Raw genomic sequence first — 25987 nt, 5'->3', positions numbered from 1 at the left:
GACAAGAATGATTTTGATTCCTATAAAAATCACTGCCTAACTCCCTTTCTATTTTTCACACTCACCTAATCTAGGTACACGTGTCTGTAATCCCAAAATACAAAGACTTTGTCTTTTCAGGTGCACGAATGATGGGCAATGTGGTGGGAGCAAAGCACGTACCTCTCACCCTTGTGCAAGAGGCACAAGGCTGGGCACAGTCCCTTTCTTCCTGCCACAAACACTGCATTGTTTGGGGTGGGAAAACAAAAGTGTCCTGATGTGATATGCTGTGATGTCATTTGCTGGGCTGCTGGGTCCCGTGGTTCAGGCACACAGTTTGTACTCCAGGGGTGGTGAAAATCAGCAGAGTAAACCAAGCCATGGATAGCAGCTCTGTTTCAAGGCGTGCTGGGACTGTGCCACAGAAATAAAGAAAAAGCATGTTATTTACTCTATTTCCATAGAAAGGGCTTCTGCCCTTTCTGGGAGAAAGGAAAACACAGCCTGTGTCTGAATCCCACAGTGAGGTTTAATAGCCCTTTCTTGTTCTTTGTCTGGAGTGCCTTGCTATTTTGGGGGCATCTGTTACACTTTCATAGGATGTGAGGAGTTTAATTTATTTTTAGTAGCTGTTGTTTTAATCGGGTAATGTGATCATACAAAAATTCACACATTTACTTTCTTAACACTCTCCTTAGCATTTGGTAAGGTAAACCCCACAGCAACTGCTGCCTTCTTCCCAGGAAAACACTTCTCAAGGGCCTCTAAGGTGCTCTTTGAAGGTTTATTTCTTGCATCAGGTTTTCACACAGACAAAGTCACTTCATACAACACACCAACCTCTCTGCTTAATTTGACTGGGAAAGTTAAAATAGGCAGGTTATATAATGATGTTTATCTTTACATCAGGAAGTCAACTAAGAAGCTGTTAAGCTGATATTATATAACACAGCCCTGATTATAGAAAGTGTGGAGGAAGATGGTCTAGGTTTATGCATGTTATATTGGCAGTAATTGTTAACAATTGTAATTAATATTGTTTTGTATGCTTTTGTTTTTGATGTTTTGCAGCCTTCCAAAAGGTGTTGGAGCATTAGCAGACAGACACTGAATTTTAATTGTTTATAAAAATTGTAATTGCACTCTTCTATACATTAGGTAAATATATTTAAAGAAAACATTCTAAATAAGGAAATAGAAGTCTCGTATTTCTCATAATGCTCTAGTTCTTGAGGTTACTGGAGACTGAGTTGTAAAACTCACTCTTCTGTAGGATTGTGAACTGTCCCAAACCCAATAGATAAATGTTATTAATAGAGCAAAAGAAAGAAGAATTTGCTGTATACACGTGGCATACAATCCCTAATTGAACAAGAGCTAAACAACATCAGCACCCACAAACTGCACAATGACAGGGGGAAAAACATAGGCTTTTAGACAAAAAGAAGTCCAGTTTTCTCTTACTCTCCCTGTAAATAGGAACACGTTCATCTACTAGCCACGCCCAGCTGGACTCTCTAATGCTAAGAATAAAGACATCCTTGTGTTCTGATGGAGATCAAATTAACCTAAGACAAGTTTCAGTTATGAGGACAAACTGGATACACATTTCACAAATGAAAATTATAAAGATTGTATTACTGGGGAAACTGACTTCTCTGTACTAAAAAATGAAAAGATTAAAATTAAATAAGGAGAGATGTGTAAGAGGATCCCATAAGAATTCCATTGAGTAGGCTTAATTAAATTTGCTGAACAGTGTTTTTTTAAAATAAAACTTTGATTTTAACAACTGAAGATCAGATCCTTCCCCATGTAATAGGCAGCAACTTCTTTTACCTTATTTTAATTTATGAGAGTGAAGCTGATAGACACAAGTGAGCTGGTATTTCAGCTGTTAGCAGCACCTATGACAGGCACGTGTCTCATTGGGTTGTGGGACAGAGTAACTGCAGACTGTATTGCACGGAGTACCTTCAGTCTTTGTGGCCTCATGAAAATTTTCCATATATAATAGCTTTTGCAGGGAAAAAAGGACACTTTACCATTCCATGTTTTCATTCAAGTAGAATGCTTCCACAAGAAGTTGTCTGCATCTCTGATAACCCACAAAATTACAGATGATAAGGAAAAGGTGCTCTTCTGAAAGGACAGCTCCGGGAAGGTGAGGCTGTGGCACACGATACAAACTTATCAGACATCCGAGAATGCAGATGAGTGGAGGCATAATGAGCAAGCTAACTTCACTCAGGCTTCATTCCTTGTTAAGCAGGGGAAATGAGGCTTCATTAGTTTCATTGCTTCCCCAGTTAGCTGTGAAGCATTGCACTGAGTTTGCAGGGAAGTGAAAGCTTTTCTGCAGCTGTCAGAGATCCTTTCATGAGCATCAACTCTCAGTTCTGAATGAATAAGGGAAATCATCTACTTTATATGGGGGCTGCTAGTAGTATTTGGTAACTTTGGACACTAAATCTGACAATTAAGAGAGCACCAATTTTATTGTTCTTATGTTTTCTTTCATTAGTAAGCCCAACATAAAAAAAAGTCTTGAGTTTTACTCATTATTCAACAGTCAGCATTTCTTTTTACTAAAATTAATACTATAATTATAGTATTCTAGAAACATTCCACCTTATACACCAGTGTCCATCTTTAATTATGAACAGATGTACCTGTATTTATTTAATATTCTATTTCACCTTCTGTTGTAATGGAATTTGTCTCAGCTTGTAACTACTGTATTTTTTTGGCCATACTAATAACTGTAAATTCTTGCCATGTGATGATGTCTGCAGTCCTTTTTTTCTTGGTGTTCTTGTGTTGATTGACATTGTGTGTGAATCTAGGGAATGTTTTTTGAAGTCTCCTGTTCTGAGTTCATTATCCCTCTGCAGTTGCTGTGTGGGACATCATCTGCCACGCATCCACTGCCATTGCCAGTTTGAGAAGTGCACATTGTCAGCTGCCTCCAGTGGGATTTAGGGGTTCACCAGGTAGCTGGCATGAAGTCAAACCCCTCCATGTCCTGCTGCCCTGCCTGTGGCCAAAGTGTGACTGCCCCCAAACATAAGAAGCCTGACAGCACTCTTGTTCCCTGTGGTGTGGTGCCAGCTGGCCAGGTGATATTTCTAAAGCCGAAAGAGCCATTTTCAAAGTGGCAGCTGGAGTGCTTTGAGGAGTAGGAGCTGCTGTGGGATCAGGTACAAATCTGTGGCAGGGCTCACTACTATGATCACTTGCCAGAGCAGGCAGCTGCCAACAAGTTCTGGCACAGTTTCCCAAAGTGGGAAAACATCGTTTCTGTTTCACTACAGTTTATGAAACTGGGGTTCTGAGGCTCTGACACAAAGCTGCTTTTTCCCCGTGTACAAATGGCATGGGCTAGGATCAGGTGGCTGTTACAGAAGGTTTTCCAGGGAAAAAGCTTGTGCTGTGCTGGCCTCCCTGCTGCCAAGAGCTGCCTGGTCCTGTATCACACATCCCCCTGAGCAGTACGTGTGCTGTAACAAGCTGCCTGTCCCTGCCAGAGCCCATCCCAGGCAGAACACCCCAGACACGCTCCTGGCAGCAGCTGCAAAGGGGATTTTAAAGGGAAATCTGAGGGCAGCGAGAAAAGGCCATTGGTCACATCCTCAGATGCATCTGAGGACTAAAGTGGCAATGGGCTGCTGCCTTGTGTAATTGTCCTGGAGCTCCTCTGCCAAGGGTCATTTTGGAGCACAGCCAGGGCGTGTTAAGCACAGCATGATGCTGTCTTCTACACTGACCACATCAGTCACAATTTAAGTACAAGCTTTTCTGCATGCTGCCTGTAGTGGTTTGATTTAAATGATATCGTTCAAGTTGTGGCACAAATGATGCTCTGCTTCACACTCAGTTTTCCCTTCCTCCAAGGGAACTACACAATTTCCTGAAAGCTGGAGCCTGAAAAAGACAATGTGTAACACAGGATGGTTTTGCAACACTGGCTGTAGCTGCAATGTTGCTAGTAGGAAAGTAATTTGCCATTCGTGGGATATTTTCTATATGTGCTGGAATTTCAAGCCCACTTTTCATTCTGAAGTTTAATTCTGTGATTTCTGGTTCAACTGCTTTCAATCAGCAAATACCCTCCTAGAACAGAAACAGAAGTGCCAGGAACCAGCATCGTTCTCTGAGGTACAATAAAGCTCACCTAATTGCTTCCTGACTTGCTGATCCATCACCCTGACCCCCTCTTTGATGTTTTCTTTTTTTTTTTTTTTCTAGAGCATTAGTAACAAGTGAGAAATGCTGTCTCAGGGTGTTATATATGGGATTATTTCTCTATCCCCAGCACAGTGACCGTATGTAATGGGATTATCTCTTATTTAAAATAAAAAAAAGACTTGGAAACATCAAATATTGTGTATGAAAAAGTAGTTTCATTATGGTGGTTCCTTTAATAGTAAAAAAGGCCAAAACAACCTTTTATATTTTGTTTTGTAATAATACATTTTTGTCAGTCAGCAAAACCAACCAAAATGCTGCAGATGTTTCTTTTCTGCTAGCTAAATTTAGATTGTTCTTCCTCTCCCTCTGTATATATATTCCTCTGACATCAAGAGGGCTATTGCCCCTTTACAGCACATTTATTGCTGTTGTAAACACTGAAAACTGATGAGGCCAGATGATAGAGGCTTCTGCCAATGTCCCTTCTTAGCCTGCTTGCATTTCAAAATATCTGAACTGGTACCAGCTGGTGCCAAAATTCTGAGATATGAAAATACAACAAGAAAGGAGGAAAATGGGCAATGTGTGTGAGCACTAAATGTATGTTCTGCTTGCTTCAATGAGATGTATGAACACTTTCACAATACATAGCTCTGGGAGCAGGAGAAACTCCTGGCATAAATCAAAGAACAAAACACAGGACTATTGGGAGGGAGAACGAGAGAGGCCTTTTCTAGATCTGGGTTAGATCTGTCATGGTGTAAGTTTTCTTAAGATTAGGTTTTTGCCAAAGAGAAACCTGGTTCTGATTTTTGACTTCAAATTTGTGAGAGTTGCCCAGAGACTCTTTTTAGGTTCTTTGGGTAAGTTCTTGAACACTTTCAGTTGTGCTTCAATCTAAAAAGTGTAAATGGAAATGTGAGCTTGGATCAAAAAAAAAAAAAAAAAACAAAACCCAACATATCAGCAGTATTTGCCTTGAACTTTCAAGTCTCTTTCTGCCTCTCATATGTGTATACATACAGGGTTTGAAGTGTATCAGATCAGAGGCTCTGCCCATCTGATTGAGAGATAAGTTAACATTCCCTCTTAGAACAAGAGTTACCTCTGCATCCACCAGCCTTAATATACATTTCCTTTTAATGGGTATATAGAATATGCTGCAAAGACCATTTAGCTCATGTTTCTATTCAAGGCAGCCATTTCTATGCTCTGTTAGCTCTTTGCCATCTTACAAAGAAACAAGCTGTTTTGCCTTTGGAGGTAACTCCTTGCCATTTCCATGCCAGTTTTGAGAAAGGAACTATCATGATTCTGACCAGTCTCCGATGTCAGCCTATACAGCCCATTGCTGAGACTTTCCAGGAAGCAAGGCTTTTCATGTTTTCTCCCATGATGTCCTTATGCTCTCTGTTAACTGAGGCAAACCTATTTCTTTATCTTTACTCGAGTCCTTCCTCCTCATCCTAGTCTTCACGAGGATGACCGAGGGAAAAAAAGCCCCAGCAACAGGTGGGTGCCAGTGCTCCGTGTGTTACTTATGGAGGCGGTATCTCTGTCCTCCTGTCTGTCCCTTGCCCTGCCGTAACGCGCTCCGGGCTCCCCGCAGCCGGGCACGGCTCTACCCGCGCTTCTCCAGGGCAGGACCGCTCCGTGCCCGGGACTCCCGCAGCCCCATCACGGGCTTTTGGTGCGAGTTGCCCACAATCTCCCGCGGTGGAACAGGGACAAGCGGTACCGCAGGTAGCCGGCACACCTGGAGCCGCCCCGCCCTCCCGCAGCCCACGCCGGGCACCGCCAGCGGCGCGCCGGGGACGGCGGCGATCGGCTGCGGGGACGCTCGGGGCGGGTTCCGCCGGGGCCGGTTCCCACTGCGTTCCCGGTGTCGGTGCCCGGTGCCGGTGTCCGGCGCTGGAGCCCCGCGGTGCGGGCGCGGCGGGCGGGGCGGGGCGGTCCCTTTAAGGCGGGGAGCTCTCACCTGCCTCCTCCCCCCCCCGCCAAGGTACCGGCCCCGCGCCGGGCCCTGATTGGGCGCCCGCCGGGCCCGGTCACGTGGGGGGGGCGCGCTCCCCCAGCCTCCAGGCCGCCATTTTGGCTGGAAAGTTTGGAATTTCCGAGCAGTGCGGGCGGGAGGCGGCGGGAGTGCCCCAGCCCCGTCCGGCCCGGCTCCGGCCCGCCGCGCCGCCTGCACCGCGCTGTCCCGCCCGCCCGGTCCGGCCCGGCGCCGCCCGGCCCGGCTTGCCCCGCGTCGCGCCCAGGCGCCGCGGCGGCGCCGGCGGGAGCCCCGCGCGGAGCCGCTCGCTCGCCGGGCGGTGGGGTCGGTCCGGCGGGGCGGCCGCCGCCCCCCCGCGCCCGGCCGGCAGGGGGCGCCGCCCCCCGCGCTGCCCCGGGCCGCGCTCCCGGGCCGCGCGGCGGAGCCCCGGGGCAGCCCCGGGCGGGGGCGCGGGGCGCGATGCCCGTCAGGAAGCAAGGTGAGCGCCGCACGGCCGGGAACGGAGCCGCCGGGGCTGCCGGCTGACAGCCGCCGCCGCCGCGGCGGGACGGGCGGGGGGGCGGCCGGCGGGAGCCGCGGGGCCGCGGGCGCGCCGAGGGCACCGTCCCGCCCGCGCTCTCCCGGCTGCGAACAAAGGAGCCGCCGCGCCGCGCCGGGGCGGTCCCGGCCCCGGGGGCTTGTTGCATCCCCGGTGCTGTGCCCGGTGCGCCCCGGTCAGTCGTGTGTCTGCTCTCCGCTTGCAGATACCCAGCGAGCCCTGCGCCTCCTGGAGGAATACCGCTCCAAGCTGAGCCAGGCGGAGGATCGGCAGCTGCGGAACTCCATCGAGCGTGTCATCAGCATCTTCCAAAGTAACCTTTTCCAGGCTTTGATAGGTAAAGCTCGGCTTCGTTCAGTTTGTGCGCCAGCCGGTCGGTTCTTGCCGATGCTGTCACTTGTGGTGTTAAGGGCAAAAGGTGTTTTACCCGCGAGTTAGAAGCCATGCGCTTCTTGTCGTTGTGTTTTTGTTTTGCATAGTAACACACGTGTTGTTACAGATCAACAGTTCACTTGTTACACGTACTTTCTTTATTTGAGGCTTTTAACTGGTCCAAACTGCTTAAAACTGTGGAGTAGTTTTTAATTGTGACACGTTGTCCTGGATTTCTTTAGATTGTTTCTCCGTGCATCTTTGTTCACCTGATAAATTTCTAAGGAGGGTGGGGTTTTTTTCTGTCTGTATGTAACAGGTTAGTGAATTACTTGAAATCTGTTTAGTATAAGGAATCAGGCAATTCCTCTTGAAGAGTCTCTACAAACATCACAAAGTGTATAACTCAAGTGCAGATTTAACCTAAAGTAAATGAGAAGAAGCCTCTAATGCTTCAGGGAGTACTACAGTCATCTCTTCTCCTTTGTTGCATTTTAAAGTATAGTGAAAGCACTATTAAATCTCAGTTTATAGTCGTTATAGTGCTTGACTTGATATGTTCCCATAAGTTCTTAGAAGCACTTGCATGTAATTTTGAATTTCCTGCCAGTCTGTTTGGAAAAAAAACCCTGAGCATAAATAGAACTTGCAGAATCCTGTCTTTATTTGGAAACTTCTGCAGAGCAACAGTGAGAAGTGGTTTCTTCTTGATTGATTGTCACTATCTTTATGACAGCTACTGTTAGTTTACCCTCAAGAATAAAATTTGTTCTGCATCCTTGTCTTTTAATAGTAACCAGTCTCTGAATTGGACTAATGGCAAACATTGTAGCTATATTTGTTACTGCACTTACTACATGGTTACTGTGCCAGGGTGCACATCTTCCTTCACAGGGCTGCAGCTTCTTTGAACCTCTGTTGTGGTGAAAGCATGGGGACTGGTAAAACATAAACATGCTGAACGCTGTCTTCTGGAGTATTTATTTCATCTTGTGTAGATTTTCAAAGACAGTAGTTGTGCTGGTTTCTTTTCTTAACATGTGACTTTATGAAAGGTAGTTGTGCAAATAGGTCACTTAAAAGACTTTCCCTTATGGGAAGTCTGCATTTCCCTTCACTACATAGCTGATGCTGATCAACTCCATGATGAAAAGCTAAACCTAATCCTTGTGGGACACGTGTAGACAGATTGACTCTGGCAGATCAGAATGCTGAAATCTTGTGTCAAATATTTAATGTGCAGCAGCAGCACTTTTTATTTTCACCCAGAAAACTTCAGTGTTGACTGCCATTTTTCTTGTTCTGGGAGTGTGTATGTGTGAGTTCTTTATTTTAAAACTCTACAAGGTCCATGCAGTACTCTGTTTTCTCCCCTTCATTGAAAAGATACCAGTCTGTTAGCCTTTGATATTCAAACTGCAGGATGTAGTTTCTCCTCAAATCCCTGTATGAATCTTCATTGTTTATAACTCTACACCTAGTAGTGTAGAGGACTTGAAGCAGCAGGCAGCCTCCTGTCTGCTGGCTTTGTTCTGCAAGAGCAGAAAGGAGGAGTGGGTTGTTGCCTGGCTGGGCTGGGTGACCTGTTTTCTGGGCTTGTAAGAAGCTGCACATTGCAGCCACAGGACCCTTGTTCTTGTTGAGTTCAATTCATCTGTACATGCACACCAGGTGCTTCTTGGGCACGTTGCATTCACTTTGCATTTCCTGGGTCCCTGTATGATGGTTTATTAGGTTGCATACATATGTTCCCAAACCATCTGGCAGAAGGCTGGTACTTGCCAAGCCATTTATGCTGTCAACTTGGGTCTTTCTCCTTTAACCTGCTACTTTCTGTGCAAATGTCAGGGGAGTTCTTGTTCCTGGCAGGCTGCTCCTGGCTGCTGTTTTCCTGCTTTCTTTTATGGTGTGATTGCTGCAGGAGGGGCTTAAGGAGTGGGGAGACTCCCTGGAAAGATGTGATCTGGAGCATGGCTGCAGTTACTGGGAAGGCCTGGAGCTGGCTCCTGCTTCTCTTGTTTCCATGAAGATCTGGGAGCAGGCTGGATGAAGTGTTCAGTTGTGCTGGGGGTTTGACTTACCTGGAATTCTCTCTTGGTCATTGCTTTATGGCTGAATTTGAAGTGTGCATTTTATAGAAGTTGTGATGTGCTCCCAACTGAAATAGCCAGTGCTGTTCTGGCAGCAAGTTTCAGGCTCAACTATACCAAGTTACTGCTCTTATAGATGCTTCTTCCAGAAAGTGTTTTTACTTTTAGTTTCTGGTTTGGGTACTTTTTTTTTTTTTAATTGAACAACACTAAAAAAATCCCCACCAAACTTCATCCATTTATTTTCTGCTTTTTCTGCCAAGTTACTGCACTATATCCAAGACTTGTTTGCCCATAGTAGGTAGGTTTGTGAAGGTTGTAGTCAGGATCTGCTGTCAACTTCATGTATCTTTTTTAGTATAATTTTTGACTTGGCAATCAAATGCTGTTCTTTCATGCAATAAATAGCATTATGCACAGAAATACATCTTTGAGTTTATAATGGAGGAAATTAAATATTCCTGAAAACTACAGATTTTAGCAGTGTTTCATGTTTTTAGATATTAAAAGGTTTTAATGATTAAAAGGGTTTTTTTAATGATGTCCATTTGGGCACTGAAGAGTAAGTAATATTAATTTTTAATTTGAAGCTTTATCTTACCATCTCCTTTTAGTCCTCTCAATAAAGTTTTAGTTTAGCAATCTACAAGTTTGACCTTGTTCTTAAATTATGACTTTAAATGGTTTGAATTAGATCAGTAACCAGGCAGTGTGAACAGCCAGTGTCACTGGAGCCACATTGCAAGTGTTACATTTTAAGTGATGTAACTGTAAGAACTTTGAATCTGTAACAAAAGTTGTAACCACATGTGACCTCCTTAAAACAGTCTCTGAAAAATTTTTATATTTTCTATCTTCCATAATGTGCTATTTTCCATTGCTTCAACCAACTATGTGTAATAATGTCTAGAACTTTAATTAAATGAATACCAAGGGCCTGTAATTGAAATCAATTTGAGAATTGTGTCAGTTTCGAGTCAATTTCCTTTAGTGCAGGCTCAAAAACGTGTGGTATCTTTTCTAGTTGTTGATTTCTTGTTTTCAGTTAAAACAGCTTGTTTCCAATATTCTGATCGTTGGTGAGCCAAATTATGAAGAGACCCCATGGCTCTATAAATGGAAAATATCTTAGACTTATTTCACTTTGGTAAGGCATTTGATATTTATCTTCAAATAGTGAGATAATTATTCTGCAGGTGAGTTCTCCTCTCAGCTTAGGTACTCTTTTACCTTTTCAGAAGCTACAGGTTCTTGAAAAGGTACAGATATATTTATCTTTTTGAAAATATAGGAAGAAAAACCCTTCCATGCAAAAGTAACACTTCTGACATAAAAACATATGAAGCAGACTTCCGTTTATATGCATAATATTTTTGCTTAATTAAGATCTGCTTTTAATGGGTGTCATGTTGAGCTTTACCATATTAAAATAGACTTCTAAAATGAAAAATATTACAGCTATAGCTAGAGACATAAGGTAGTTTGCTACTTCAGAAGCATTCATTTTCTTGACAAGAACTAACTCCATGTGCACTGGTGCCAGAAAAAGGGAATTCTAGCAGAGTCTCTACATATGCTGGTAATGCAGTTGGCTGTGCTACCCTTCTTGCCTAAAGTAGGGTGGTTCTCTGTCTATCTATCTAATCTATCTATCTAATTTTGTAACTGTGAATATACAGGCTTTTTGGTATAAAATGGCAAATCTGACCAGGGAAGGTTCAATGTGTTGAATTTTCTTGTGTAAGCAGTCTCATTTGTTTCACTTATAGTCCTTTTGCATGAAGACCTGCCTTGAAAATTGTGCTTATGTGCTGGCTCTTCCTAGCACTAAACATCCAGTGTAGGAAATTTTAAATTTAAAAAAATGTAGTTTTTTCAGTAATCCTTACTAAACCAAAGAGCAGCTTCTCCCAGTGAACATGAGGATACTTTTAACCATAGTTTGGATGAGCCTTATTAATTGAACAAAACATATTACAAATGCTGTTAATACATTTTTACACCTCAGAAAAGTAAGTCCTGTCTCTGAAAATTTTGAAAAAAGTTCATGATTCCATGAAAGCTCTTTGTTCGGGTTTCTCAGCAGTGTGATTCAGACTGAAAATTCTAGGAATATAAAACTCAGTCTGCAGATTTCTCATCTCTGTCTATGTTGGCTTTCTGAACTAAATTAGGAAAACAACCCTAGATTTTAGACTGAAGTAGATTGGATTGGATCAACACTCCTCAAAGCTGGTCCACTTTGGAGTGGACTGACCACATTCCTGCTGCCTGGAGTGTGGTCTCAGCTCACTGTGTGTGGCAGCTCTGGAGCCCTTCTCACTCCTCACTAAGCCACCTTGGCAATATTTCCTCTACTTGCTGGCTAACTGGAAATCAAACACAGTTAAACACGAGCTCCTCTTCTGAACTGAAACCAAAAGTGCTTGCTTTTGGGGAAGCCTCAGTTAGAACTTCTATCTCAGCAGTGTGTTAATAGAGCACATGCCATGATGGCACAGTTAACTCTGCCAATCAGCTCAGGCCTTCCCATTTCAGAGCTTACTGAAGCCTTAGAGCCTTTCAGACTCTGCTGAGTAAGATTTACATCAAGAATGCAGAAATTCTAGACAGTAAGTTGAGGATCTTGTTATAGTCAGTGAATATTGCTGGGGTGTATTATTATGTTTTTATTAGAGGAAGGTTTAGGGACAATTGGATCTTTTGTAACATTGCAGAGTACTGAAATTGCTGCAGGTGCTAAATAGGTTATTCTCACATCAAAATCTTATCCTTGCTGCATTTTTGTGACTTTTTCCCCAGACTGCAGCTTCTGTGATAGAATATCTTTATTCATGTTTGAAGCTGAAGCATCCATACAGTATAATCCTTGCAACTTTGAGATGTTCATCAACTTCTGGACAAGTTTCCTAAGGCTTATACTGTGGTTATGCTTGCTTTGGTCTCCTTTGAATACACAGAAGTTGGTCAGTTGGACAGAAATTTGACTTAGGGTTGTGTTTACAAAGGTTGTTAAGTTCTTGATTACTTTCATCCAGCTGGTGGGAGGATAAATATTTTAGTTGGTGTCCAGATGACTGGAATGTTAGTTCAGCCATTGTTAGTATGTTTCAGTGCAGTTTGTCTGAATGTCTCAGTCTTTGCAAGAACTTCATGTCTTACACTTCAAGAAACCTAATAATAAGTGAGGCAGTCTCATTGCTCCTCTTTTTTAAATTTTAATTAAGAATTACTTACTATTTTGTATGTAGCACAGTTTGATGGCTAGCTTGCTTTTTAAAGTTTTTTCCACCCTGTATTGCATGTGTGTGTGACAGGGCAATGTATTGAATTTTTGGGATTAGGTGCTGCTTTTGGTAGCCTAAAATAGCAAGTAAGTAGTAAGTTGAGTAGCTACTGGTATGCAGATAAATAGTATTGTGGCAAAAGTTTATCCTTGTGGTATTTCACTGACTGTGTATTCAGTGTTGAATTGCTGCACTGTAGAATATATCAATTGCAGTTTTCTCTTCCCAGGGTTACCATTGAAAGGGTCTGCTGACAAAAAACCCCACTTTTCAATAAATCTACTGTTCATCCAGCAGCTGAAAAGACAGTATAAATTTTGAATAATTGGTGTAGTTTCCAGGTTCTGGGAAAGTTTGCCCTCTGGCCTGTCCTTGCTTTATTTCCCATGTTATTTCACCTCTTTTCCCTAGGTGTGCTGCCTACTCCTCCCCTGCTTCTGTGTTCCTGGATTTGCTCCTCATTTCCCTCATCATTTCCTTCAGTGCTGGGTACAGTGTCGGGGAAGGGGGAAAGCATGAGAGAGGATATTTGTCCTGATCTTAGTCCAGCTTCCATGGTGGTCCTAGCAGCAAGGGCAGAACACCTTGTTCAGCTCTGCAGCTGGAATGCCATGTGCCCCCTGTGCATCTGCTTTGCCTGTGTTTTGAGAGATGGAGCTTGTTTTGGTGCAGGGGGAAAGAATATTCAAAGAAACTGAACTGTAGCAGCTGACTAGGAGTCTCCTGGCACAGATGGTTTCCTGAATTATAACTAGGCCAAATTTGCAAGATTGTTAAGAGACTGCAGAAGGTGTAGGGCTGACACTAGAATAACCTCCTTAGCTTCGTGTTCTTTCCCCAAGTTAGGGGAGGCTCTAGAATTCTTTGGTAAAGCTTTTATAGGAATCTTGTCATGTGTGAGTATCTTCCCAGCCATGCCCTCAAAACAGCTGACTTATTTTGGCTTGAAATGAAAAAGTCAGCCTAAGACAGAGGAGCTGCAAGGAGAGCATGTGAGCAAATTGTAAAAGCGCTGCAGCTTTAGGTGGTTTTCAGAAACTTGGGTTAAAATTTGGCTGCAGGAGACACACAGGTGTTAGTGCTGGAGGAGATGCTGCTCTGTGGCACACCCAGCCTTGTGTTGCCACCACTGCCACATAATTACCTTGGAGCCTGAGCTTGCTGCAGGTAGAAGAAAGCAGTGCTTGTGCAGTCTCATGTGAGCAAGGCTGTCCCCCTGTATGGAAGCTCAGCTTGGAGGGTTAAGTCAACTCATCCCAAAACTTGTTTGATTTTTTTTTAATACATTTGTCTGGTGAGAAACATCATCAGTCCTATATAGTGCCATTATCTAGGGGACATACTGCAAATAATGCTTAATAGTGAGGTTTTTGTTGCCACTGAAAACAGTAGTAAATGCATTCCTTTAAGAAAAAATTACACTGTTCTAGTGGCTGCTGGTTTGCAACTGGTGTTGAGATATTTGGGGAGGGTGGACAGTTGGGAGTTCATTTTTAGTTTGGATACTTGTTTGTTTGGGGGTTGGGAGGTTCTTGGGGTTTTTTTTCTAGGCTTAGGCTGGTGACTAAGTGTGCATGAGGCAATATTAAATCAGAAAGTTTAGACAGCAGAATATTCTGTCAGCTTTCATCTGTGTGTCAGTTTTTCCTACCTTAATTCTGGACATAGAAGATGCTGTGGGTTTCTGAAGGAAAATTGGATAGAGGCAATGTGGAGCACTTTCTAAGGAAAGACTGGATGTGACACATGGTATAGTTGACATGGTGGTGTTAGGTCATAGATTGGACTTAATCTCAGAGTTCTTTTTACCAATTGATTCTATGAAGTTATGGTGAAAGAGGTGTTAGTAACCAAAGAGGAAAATATGAATGAGTAGTTTGGGAAGTATAAGTGGTCAGACTGGTAAAGAGTTGAATTTGTCTGAGGGTAAAAAGCAGCTAGAGGAATAAAAGCAAACAATTAGATAAGCACCAATTAATGAGAACTGGAAGTGAGAAGTGGAAAATAACATCTGGAATTTGAGTTAAGCAAAGAAGTGTGTGCAGAAAGGATGTTCAAAGGGTAGGACACACTTACTGAAGCTGCTGAAAGAGCTGGGGATCAGTAGCTGAATGCTGCAGCTTGTGGCAAAGGATCTTGTGGAACAGAATGTGTAGTGAGAAAGCTGCACCATGAGTTGCTCCTTAAATTTTTAAGAGGTCTTGATTGTGTGCAGCAGTTTTAAAGAAGAAACAGATCTCCAAACAGCCAACCCTGAAAGGGGCTTTACAGGGGTTGTGATGAGGCTGTTTTTCACTTCTCATAGTACAAATGCAAACATTTATTTTTGATCAGACACACACCATGACAACACAACCATTAAATACACAAAGAGAATGCTTACTTAACTGTGGTCAGTGGCTTGGTAAATGGACATGAAGCTTTTGTTGGTCTTTGTATTTTTTTGTTGATCACTAATTATGCAGTTTTCGGGCTGTGCTTTACTTGTATTAAATGGATATTCTTAGCTTGACATAGCAGATGAAGTAAGCATGCATGATTGAGCCTTCCTTGGAGTTAGTAGGAGTTGCTTTATGACTGAAGAATGAAAGTCTGTAGTGTTGGCAGACTCCTTTGCCTGTTCTGACAGTGATCATGACTCTGTTTTGTCTATATATTCATTATGTTGGGCTGTTAAGAATTTGGCAGATACCATTTATCTCAAATTGCTCTGAACTGAAATAGCAGGTTGACCTTTGTTTTCGTTCTAGTAGTTTTAAGACTTAAGTTTTGAAGTGCTTTGGGTGCTTTGGCAGGAAGCCCTAAGAAATAAAGCTGTCTTTCTGTCCCCTCCTTGATTTAGAGAAGGACTTCATTTATAATGGGATTGCACCTTTTCCTGGACAACACACAGGTAGTCAAGTTCTTAACAAACCTGTTTCTTCAAATATGGGTAACATCATAAACAAAACCAGGCATTTGCATGTGCTCCATTCAGATGAACAAATGTCTGAGAAGAGGCAGACCAATGAGAGATGACAAAGGAATTGCTTACATGGACTAAACAGAAATAGGTCAATTTCTAATGGAATTCATCAGCTCCTTCATTGCTTGCAAGTCTGAGGGAGGGCAGTGGCTTTGAGAGATTCTCCTGAACAAAGCTGGTATTGAAAAACTTTGTGTGGTAAAGACTGTATGGTGAGGCAGTTATCTAGTGTTTTGTTACCTTTGGCTGTAATGGTTTGTTCTGCTGTTGAAGAAAAGGAACACCTGTAGAGTGCAGGATTTACTAAGTAGCTGAAGCATGTAAAACCTGGCCATGCTGCCATGCAGAAGGACCTTGACAAGCTGAGGAAATGGGAACCTCATGGAGTTCAACAAGTAGAAATGCAGAGTCCAGCACCTGGGTAGGAACAATGCTATATACTAATACATAGTGTGTGTCACCCAGGTGGAAAGCAGTGCTGCAAGAAGGGATGTGGCTGGCCTGGTGACAAAAAGTTGACCATGATCTATAAGTGTGCCTTGGGGCAAAGGTGGTGAATAGTTTCCTGGGCTGCATTACACAGCCAGCATTAGAATTGCCAGCAGGTAAACCCCCCCACTTTGCATCTCAGAATGCAAAATATGAATTTAGATTTTATAAGAAAAATGAACAAACAGAAAAGAAACATAACTTCCTTAATTAATTCTTGCTCATAAGCAAAGATGAGAACCTTCAGATCAGGATACAATTAATACAGCATACACAAATGGGATTGTTAAATCACATATATTTTGGTAGCAGTTTATACCTTTGTGTAGTGCATGATATAAGGACAACAGTTCACTGGTTTACATGGACAGTGTCCAAAGCAGTCTGTTATAGTAAATGTGTTACTGTTTAAGTTCATGAAATGCTAAGCTTGTGTGGAATTTCCTGGCATTTATTTAAGAAAAACCATCTATAACCCACAAATGGTCAAAATGCTTAAACTGTAAAAATGCAAAGCCCAAAACCAGTAGGTTACTGTGATCATTAGAGGAATGCTTTCAATGTAAAAAAGAATAAACCACAGAATCATTTAAGGTGCAAAGGACCTTTATGATCATTGAGTCCAACCTTTAAGACAGCACTACCATTAAACATATCCCTAAGCACTGCACCTACAAGTCTTTTCAAGTCTTTTAAACACCTCTTGGGACTCTAACATTCTCCTGGATTTTTCCTGTTCCAATGCTTGACAGCCCTTTCAGAGAAGAAATTTTTCATTGTTTCAAATCCAAACCTCCCCTGGCACCACTTGGTCATTTCCCCTTGTCCTATTGCTTGTTACTTTGAGGCAGACACTCATCTCAACTACAACCTTGTTTCAGGTAAATAGTAAATGCCAATGACATTTAATTGGTTCCCTCTATACCATAATACAAAGGTTCAGTATCAGGTCTGAAACTAACATCATATAGAAAAATTATATGGAGCTGCTTGATGCTTGTTTGAAAACCAGAACATATTAAAAGTTGGTCAGAAAAGAACAGGGAGTGGGAGACTGAGTAAAGGGAATCTTTCCCATGGAGGTGTGCAGTGCTGACTGTTTCTTTCTCCTCACTGTTATGTTTTGTTGAAGTTATTGTTGTTTGCTGACATTCTGTGCTTCACTCTTTCTTCTTACTTTGCAGTTGCATTTGAATTTCTTATATATACTGTGTATTTTATATATACTGGATGTTCTTTTTTCTGTTACACTGAACTTTTTTTGCCCAGTTCTCAGGTTGCCTTCCTTTAACCAGTAATTAGCAGTTGCTGAGTTGTTTGTAGAGTTAAAGCCTCTGATACCATCCTGTGTCTTTGTTTGCAAGGCCTCTCTTGTCATGCTATGCTGTTGCTCTTCTATGCAGCTTTTTGTTCTGGGATCATAGGTAATCCATTCCCTACAGAATAACCCATTTTTATTGGTATGTATTAGCTGTTACACACACAAATGTCAGTTTGTACATTCAGTCTGTGTATGTGGGTGTACTTGTATTCATGTACAGCTTTTAGTTAGCTTTGGACAAATGTGTGATGTAACACTGAATTATTTCACATCTATTTATGTATACTATTTATGGATCATATGTAGCAGATATTTATTTGTGTGTTATATATAAAAATATTTGTAGAAATAGGTGTTAGCTCACACAATTGTCTGAAGCTAAATAAAAGCCATGCAAGTTAGATGAGTCAATAATCATCTGGTCTTTAGATAGTTGGTGGTAGGGTTGGACAAGCTAAAACAAAGCTCTGGGCAGGCCAGGACAAGTGCAGAGACCTGGTTATTCAGTGAACACAAGGCCCATGGCCTGTTAGCAGCAATGCCTTGTATGTAGGTTTACACCATTCCCTTAAGAAAATGCTGTTAGGGGTATCCCATCTTTCACTTGCAAAGTTACAGTTACCAAAAGGTTCATGCATAAGTGAGCACAATGAGATTTTTTAGAACATGCACTGATCTTAAGTTATCCTGATTACAAGTACTTCCCACTGAATCTATAGCAAAAAGTAGCAGACACTGCACATACCTGAACAAATGATAAGCAGAGGCCTGATGTTTGATTTCTAGGGAGGAGGGAAGAAATTGATCTTAGAGTGGTGTCATGTTGCTTGTTGGAATCCTTGTCCTTGGAGGCAGATTCTTTAGACAGAATTGATGTAGTCTCTTGAAGTGCCCTCAAATATACTTTAAAAAAGAAAAGGATTTGGTTTTGCAGTTATGCTCTTCTTTTAATTACTGTGTTGTGGTTTTTAGTGAAGCTGGATCTCCCTTGTAAAGTGGATCTGGGTTTCAGTTTGTATTTGGCAGATAACTCTTGTTTGCTTTAAAAGTGAGCAGTTTTAGCTTCTGGTGTATCATGTTACTGGTGAACAAGGGGGCTCAAAGAGCAGAATTAAGATGAGTGGAGAATATGAGAAGGGGTGAACAATACACCAGCGAATTTCTTTTAGATTAAAAAACTGCAGTTTGTCACCATTCCTTACCTCTTCACACTACTAATAGACCAAGAAATAGAATTTTCTTTTGTGTAGGAGTTCTCCATTGCAGAACTGGTGGTCTGTCACTTGCTTTGTATAGGCTTTTATTCTTTGTGCTGTCAAACTTATTTCTGATTTGGCTATTTAATGTGGTTTTACTTGTAGGCAGACCAAATTCCAGGATGGTTTTCTCTGTTGCCTACCATTCATCACTTGTTGTCACTTTGGGTTCCTAAAACCCTGTGCTCCTATTTTTCAATGTTCCTTTTAATGTTCCCCTCTAGTTTCTAAATGTTCCCCATCTGTGTTTCCTTTTAGTGTTGTGTGATACCTGGTTTGAATCAGTTTTCCTTAATTTAGTTTGAGATATAATCTCTCTTGGAATTAATATGTAAGAAAAATGCTGTAATATAAAAATAGCACATCCTAACTTGAAGAGGGAATCTGACCATAAATACAATTAAAACTTAGTATTTTACTACCTGCTATTTGTAATAATCAGAAAAATGTTGCAACTTGTCATGTGCTAACGCATTCTCACATCATTAACGTGTGCTAAGTACATATTCAAGTGTGTTGAAATATTTTGGTGAGATGATATATAGCTGTAGACAATAGGAAGAAATTTTTAGGTTTAATTTAGTAGGGTCTAGCTTTCTGGCTTTATAGAGTGTAACTGTCAGGTTTTATTCTTGTGGACCTAATCTGTTTAGGGTTCCTAGGTGGCTTGCCTATACTTGTACATACTTAATGTTGGCATTCTGAGTAGTAAAAATGGAAACTTTTTTTTAAGAAGGTAGATATTATCATATAGACACCAAGTTTCTAGAAACTTTGTGGATTTGGAGCAACTCCAGGATAAACATAAACTAATCCCCTCATTAAGTGGTGCATATTATGTCTTGCCATCTTTCAATAGCAAATCTATTGTGGTGTCCTCTGTGGAGGAGTGGAGGTGAGGTATGGGAAGTGGTGTGCTTTTTGAAATGAGAGTTGTGCAGGAGGAATACATGGCTACCTCCTCTGGCAGGGACTTAAAAGAGTAGTAGCAGAAGTGAAAATCAGTGTCCTAGATTTCTGTTGCAAAACAGTTGCACAAATAACCCCTTCCCATAAATAATGTAGTGATCTTCCTGGCTTGGTTGCTGTGGATTGCAGCTATAGAATCAACTTAAACCACTGCCTATTTTAATACACAAAGTACTCTCTGTCAGGGGGGGAAAATCTTTACTGGGTGTGCTTGATTGATGTATTGATGTTAATGCAGCTACAAGACAAATTTGCAACTGAGGGAGCTAATGTGAAAGATAGATTTAAAGGCAATTTGTATCTCTTAGGCTGCTTTGCTCCTGTATATCTAGGTCACTTAACGTCTTCTGCAGCCCTCGCTGCTCGCTCTTCCAATCAGCAGCTCTAAGAGCAAGTATAACTTTAAAAATTAATGTAAGCTGTTGGTAGGAATTTGACTCTTGCTCAGAGGAAAGATACAAATGGAATTTGAGAATTTCAGTTTTCTGAACTGGTAGAGAGCAGAAGTGCAGTGACTATAAAAACACATAGGACTGTAATGCCAGCATCAGTAGTTGCAACTCTTAGTTGTGTGGGGTGGCTCTATAAAGGAATTGGTTATGGTGCCTCTGTTACTAACTCTGGGCTGTTGCTGGAAAGCTACAAAACTGCAGCTTAGACTCCTTACTCATGGCTGGGTCTAATTTCCTTTGGCTTACTGTGCTTGTATGTTTATCTTCTATGAAGTTGGTGCAATTAAAAATCAGGAATTTGCAAATCTGTTTAGCAGATTTTTACTTTGAATAAGAGACTAAAAGCTTTACAGGACAACTTCTTGCCCTTCCCTTAGCCTGTACCTTTTCTGATTTTTTTTTTTTAATGTATATGTTTATGGATGTGATTGCAGTTGTGGTAGCAACTTTGATACACCTGTACTTCATAGGAACACCTTTGGTGCTACTTTATAGTGTGTTATTTTTATTGATGCTTCATGGAGTGAGTAGGATGTCAATAAACAATATAATACAGCCAAATTTTTGTTTCCCAGAAGTTTCCAGCTGAGTCTTCAGGGTTATAAGAGAAAGCTGTTAATTAGTTCATAACTGTGACTGGTAATTCATACTGTTAAGTTTTATCCTATTTCTGGTACTTAGAGTGAAAAAGCAGATGATGACCTATCCTAATCAATTTTCCCTTTCCTAACTTCTTGCAGCCTCTCTCTCGTGCTGATTTCATCAGTGTACTTCTATTTCTGTGGCCATTTAATTGAAACATGTACAAAATAGATCTTCTAATATTGCCCTTGAACAGTAGATTTCAGCTAACCAAAGGCTACATTAGTTAAAATTATGTATACCAGAACTTGAAACATAGACACCCATCCCTTCCACTATTCCACTGCAGTTATTTCATGTACTTCTGCTGTTGCTGCTGCAGCCTGTGCTCCTGGGGTCTGTGGCAGAAGCCCAGAGTGAGTGGGGACAGAGTGAGTTGTGTGCACAGTGGGGGAGGTTCATGTGATTGTGGTGATCCCTATGAATTTACTCATGACAGATGAAGCCATATCTCATTTGTTTTGCAAGAGGAAGATGTAGTTAAAATCAGAATGTTAGAGTAACTATCATGCCTAACAACAATTTTTTTACATGTTTAGATATTCAAGAATTTTATGAAGTGACCTTATTGGACAATCCCAAATGCATTGATCACTCTCAGCCATCTGAACCAATACAGCCTGTGAATACCTGGGACTTCTCCAGCCTTCCAAGCACAACAGTGACATCAGAAACATTGCCGAGCAGCCTTAGCCCCAGTGTAGAGGTATGAGATAGAAATCTTCTTTTCTTGTTGAGACTATTAGTTCAACATTGTTCTCTAAGTTTCCTTTATTTTATAAAATATTAATTTTCTAAGAAAATGTACATTATTAAGATCAATAGTCATAGGGGATTTAATTATTGAAATGTTTAATAACATATATGCATTTTGCTTAGTCAAAAATTTATAAACTCATTTGTCAAATGTACCATTAAGTGACCATTAAAATGGATTTATGCTTTGATTTTGGAACCTCGCTGACAGGTTTAGTATGCTTCTACTTATCCATACTTGTGACTCTCGAGTCATTACTTCATTAATTATTTGGGAAATCTGAGGCTGTGTCTTTCTGATTAGTAACCTTTTCAGTCTGGTCACAAGAAGTTCTCTGTTACTTCTTTATCTATGTTCTGGAAGGACTTGTTTTTGAAAAGTATATGTAGCCAGTTGTCACTAGTGAGTGGTGAGAAAACTGATCAGGAAAATGCACATTCATGTACATTTTTGACTAAAACAAAATCTCCCTGCTCAGTTTAAACTTAAAATGTTCCTTGAGTATTTTTTCATTAGAGCTATTATTTGTCCCCAGAGAGGTGAACCTAGTTTGAAGTGTGCCCTGGAAAAAGTGCAGATTTCTCAGTAACTGAAGGCAGTGTGCTTTGCTGATCCATTTTCATGAAATGATTGTAGCGCTCGGGAGGAGGACTGGGAGAGATCAGCTGAAGGACTGGAGCCTGTAGGGAAGCTCAGGAACTTGCACTGCTCAGCAAGATAAAGGGGCTGGGATGCCTTAATGAGTGATTCTTTATCAGGGGCTGTTGGGACTGTGGAAGAAAGTTCACTTAGCTGCAGATCATGTGTGTGTGATGTGCTAATGAGTTTGTACAGCTAAAAGAAAATGCATGTGCTCATTCTAGCTTTCAAATCTGTCATATTGAAGCTAGTATGAAATGCATGAGAAATGCTTTAAAGGAAACTGTAGATGAAATCAAAAACTTGTATTCTTTTGGAAAATAAAAAGTGGCCAGTGGATTAAAGGTCAGTCAAGCCAGGGGCATGAGTTACATATTACAAAGAACAGCCATTGAAATATCTTTACATGAAAAAACTGAGCAGCCTAAGCATACTGTATTTTTCAGGTTTGTAAGTAATTGAACACTGAGGAATTAAAATTCTAGTTGAACATGCAATGTGGGAATAGATTATTTTCTTTGATTATTTGTGAATCTTGGTAACACAAGATTATTATTAAAATTGTATGTCTCTGTGGAATCTATTACCTGAAATTGCATGGAGAGGGCCACTGTCATCACAATCACCTTAATGAATTGTCATGTTTGGAGGAAATGGGGCAATGCTAGGGTGTATGAGAAATAGCATGGAGAAGGCTATGGTGGTATTTGCCTGTATGCCATCATCTACATCTAAGGCTTAGGGCTCTGGAATGTCCCTTCCTGCAGGTATGGTGGGAATGGCATCTCTTAGAAGCAGGAGGAAAAAGGAGCTGTAGACACGAGGGCAGGCAAGGAGAGGCAAGGCTTATTTTGTCTACTGAGCTGTTTTGAAATAAGTTGGTCTTAATGTATTTCATGTCTGCATGTGCAGAGAACTTAATGAGGCAAATTGAGAGTCATTGCAGTTGCCCTTAGTCATGGTGGATGGATGAAGTTCCTGAAAATGGCAAATGGCCAAATGCTATATTTTAAAAACAGAATATATAAGAGTAAGCCCTGAGAGGCAGATTTAGGTTTAACTGGTACAGGGAATGATTCTACAGTTTTTTGGTAGCTTCTTGAAAGTCATAAATGAGGCAAATAATAGCTGTCATAGTTATTGATGACAGTTTTGTCTAACAGTTTCTTTCTACTGTGGTAATAATTCTTGTGGTAGGAAAAACCCATAAATGTGATACTTCTGACTTGAGTAGAGCTTTTGGCATGGTTTAAGAGGTCAAAAACTTATTTATCTTTTGAGATAATATATCGTTAAAATTTTCAAAAAATGCATCCTACTTTGGGTTATTAGTGAAAACATTCTGTTAAATTAGAAATTGAACCGTGGGAAGAGAACAGTATGTTGCTACTTCACCAGCTAACAGTAGAATGAAGCCTTGGGCAGTTGAAATAATTCATGAAGTAATTAATGTCCTACATTTTGGCTAAAGTAATGGAGCTTGAATAGTTGAATAGTTAAGTTGAATAGTTGAATAGTTGGAGTTGAATAGTTAACAACTGGTTTCTCAGAAAAGGTCTGGGTAATTTTAGAATCTTAAGGTGAGTCAACCATGGCATGTTAATAGATGAAAAAAACCACATTATTGACATAAGTATGGCATAAAACTCTTCTCCTCTACTTGGTCTGCATAAGGCTTTGCTGGAGATATTGTCAAATTCGAGGTACCATGGTGTGAAAAAGATGTTTAATTTCAGTGCTTAGAAGAGATTGACATGGAGGATCTAAAGCCTGGAAAGAAGTGAAGATGGGGAAGGTTTGGTGCTGCTTGAAGGGATTGAACACTTAACTGGGAAAGAAAAGTTTTTCCTGTATTTATAGAATGTGAAAAATATAATATTTTGCTTTTTTACAAGGTGTGCTAGACATACACTATGGAAATAGACTTACAAAAGCATTTCAAATATTTTCCTGAGCACCAGAATAGCATAGTACATGGCCAGTCTCCCTTACTGAAGGTCTTTTGAGGCAGCAGAGTGGTCTAAAATATTTTGCGTTTTTTTTTCATCCCTGTAACGCACCTAAGAACAGTGTAATGGAATTGAGGATTCATGTCCATACCAAAACATTTTGTTATTAGTAAATTTACTCCAAGTTCTAGCAGACTGGCCTTGAGGCACATATTTGTTGCTATGAGATTTGTCTTATGATGTTGCCATTGTAGGATGTTTGTGCTCCCCTGTAGAGAAATGAATATCTGAAGTGGGGAATAGTGTGTGATGTTAAATCCAGGCTTTGTGATTATTCACTGACAGCCCCCTGCAGAAACTGTTTCAAGCCCTATACAAATGTAGTGTTGTCCTTGGATCTTTCTGTATTGTAGATGAAGGTGTAACTTTGTAATTAAGTTAAATCTTCAGTTTTTTTCCTCCTGTGCAGTTGCACTGCCAGGAGCACAAGGCCCTGTCCTTGACACTGCACCAATGACAACAGGCACATTATCATGGCACTGTCACTGATGCATTGAAAGGAAGAATTGCCTGATTTGGGAAAGCTCACCAGGGATGTGAGTGTCTGTTCTCAGCTGCACTGTGGGCTTCTCCAGTCCAGTCTGGTGGCCATGCTGCTGTTACCTAACAGAGCCTGATATGGTCTGGATTACTTTGTTATGTTCCCAAGTGGCCTGGACTTGAACATTTAAGACAAAGTTGCCTGTCTTCCTTCATATTTTTTTTTCTTGAGTATAATGTGAAAATCAGTTGTTTGACCTTCAGTATATGAAGGTCAGGTTTTAGATTTACTTCCAGTATTTAAAAACATAGCTGCATGTATTGGTGTTGATCCCAGTTCATGTGAAACTGAAAGCAAGCTTTTCTCCCAGTCTCTGACACTTACAGTAAATGTTACCTTGTATTTCATTAGTTAGAATACTGTTTCCATGTTAAATTGGAAGGTGAACAAATTTGAAAAATGTTAGTTTGGTGTTGGTTTCATTTTTGTGTTTCTGATATATCTGAATGTCTTAGTTTAGCTTTCAAGTAAATATGAAAATTGTTACATAAGGATACGTATGTTTTTATCGACCTTAATTCTTTCTTCTTCAATGACTGTTTTTTTTTTCATTTTATGCCTGCTAGGCAATACTTTTCCTTCAATATTTCAAAATTTATTTAAAATTACAAGGAGAAATTCTTATGTATTCACAGTTTATATTCCACATACTTGCTATGTATTTTATGTGAAAATTTATGTTTTAATGCTTAATGCATTTTGGTTTCAGTAGTGCTTTTTTTAGCTACTTAGAATATTAAAAAAAAATTTATTTTGTATTTGGTTTTAATAAACCCAAGGGCATAATAATTGCAGTACAGCATGTGTTTAATCGAGTGATTTGTTTTGCTTGCTGAAATTTACTAGAAACTGGGGGGACTTGGGCTTAGTATATTGGATTTTGTTCATAGCTACCTTTTAAAAAATAAATTCTCACTTTTCAGACTTTCAAGGCTGCTGCCCAGTTCAGTGTTAGTTCATTAACTAGACACAAGAAGATTGTATGCACTTTTGGATTATTTTAAATCTATTCTGTGTCTTGCCAGGCTGGTGAGGTCACAAGTGATATGAATGGAATGGCTTTTTTCTTGCTCAGACATTGTTAGCCTTTGAAGTAATGTATTTCAATCCCATTTCTTTTACCTTGCTGATATTGTTTTGCTGTAGTTACTGTGGGCCAAATGAATATTCTTCCAGCTGACACTTTGATGGTGCATGTGAGAGTTGCTTGAGAGTGGGAATATAATGCCCCCCTAAAGAGATTAAGGATTGAATTACAAGAACTTTCTACACAGCTGACTTTAGGAATGACTTTTTAGCAATGTGTGCTTGTGTATATACATAGAATAGTGGTATACAAGCTTAGGTTGCCTGAGGACTTCTCATGGCACGTAGCCTACTTCTGTTTTTCCCTTCCTGCTCCTGAATCCAAGGACTGGAGTTTGAAATCCCCATAGGCTGAGTATTAGAGAAAGTTGGAAATACAGATTACAAGTTTTCCTGCTCACAGCAATC

At 40.8% G+C, this 25987-nt stretch overlaps 1 protein-coding gene across 13 annotated transcripts in view; it reads left to right on the top strand.

The window, feature by feature from the left end:
* The first annotated feature begins 6497 nt into the window (after window positions 1–6497).
* Window positions 6498–25987, top strand: part of DLG1 (discs large MAGUK scaffold protein 1) — a 141455-nt gene continuing 121965 nt past the window's right edge. For 10 of the 13 annotated variants that reach the window (XM_071437697.1, XM_071437695.1, XM_071437692.1 and 7 more), the window contains exons 1-3: window positions 6498–6644; window positions 6910–7041; window positions 21087–21253. In XM_071437697.1, coding sequence (XP_071293798.1) covers window positions 6626–6644; window positions 6910–7041; window positions 21087–21253 — 318 coding nt within the window. In that variant the 5' untranslated portion in view covers window positions 6498–6625. The remainder of the gene's footprint in view (window positions 6645–6909; window positions 7042–21086; window positions 21254–25987) is intronic. The other 3 variants (XM_071437700.1, XM_071437699.1, XM_071437694.1) reach the window with 1 other exon arrangement.

This window comes from Agelaius tricolor, unplaced genomic scaffold (assembly GCF_023055355.1).
Source record: "Agelaius tricolor isolate 1412-34295 unplaced genomic scaffold, bAgeTri1.0.p SCAF_12, whole genome shotgun sequence".
Lineage (NCBI taxonomy): Eukaryota > Metazoa > Chordata > Aves > Passeriformes > Icteridae > Agelaius > Agelaius tricolor.
Note: the sequence above shows the minus strand (reverse complement) of the source record. Positions and strands in the feature narration are given on the sequence as shown.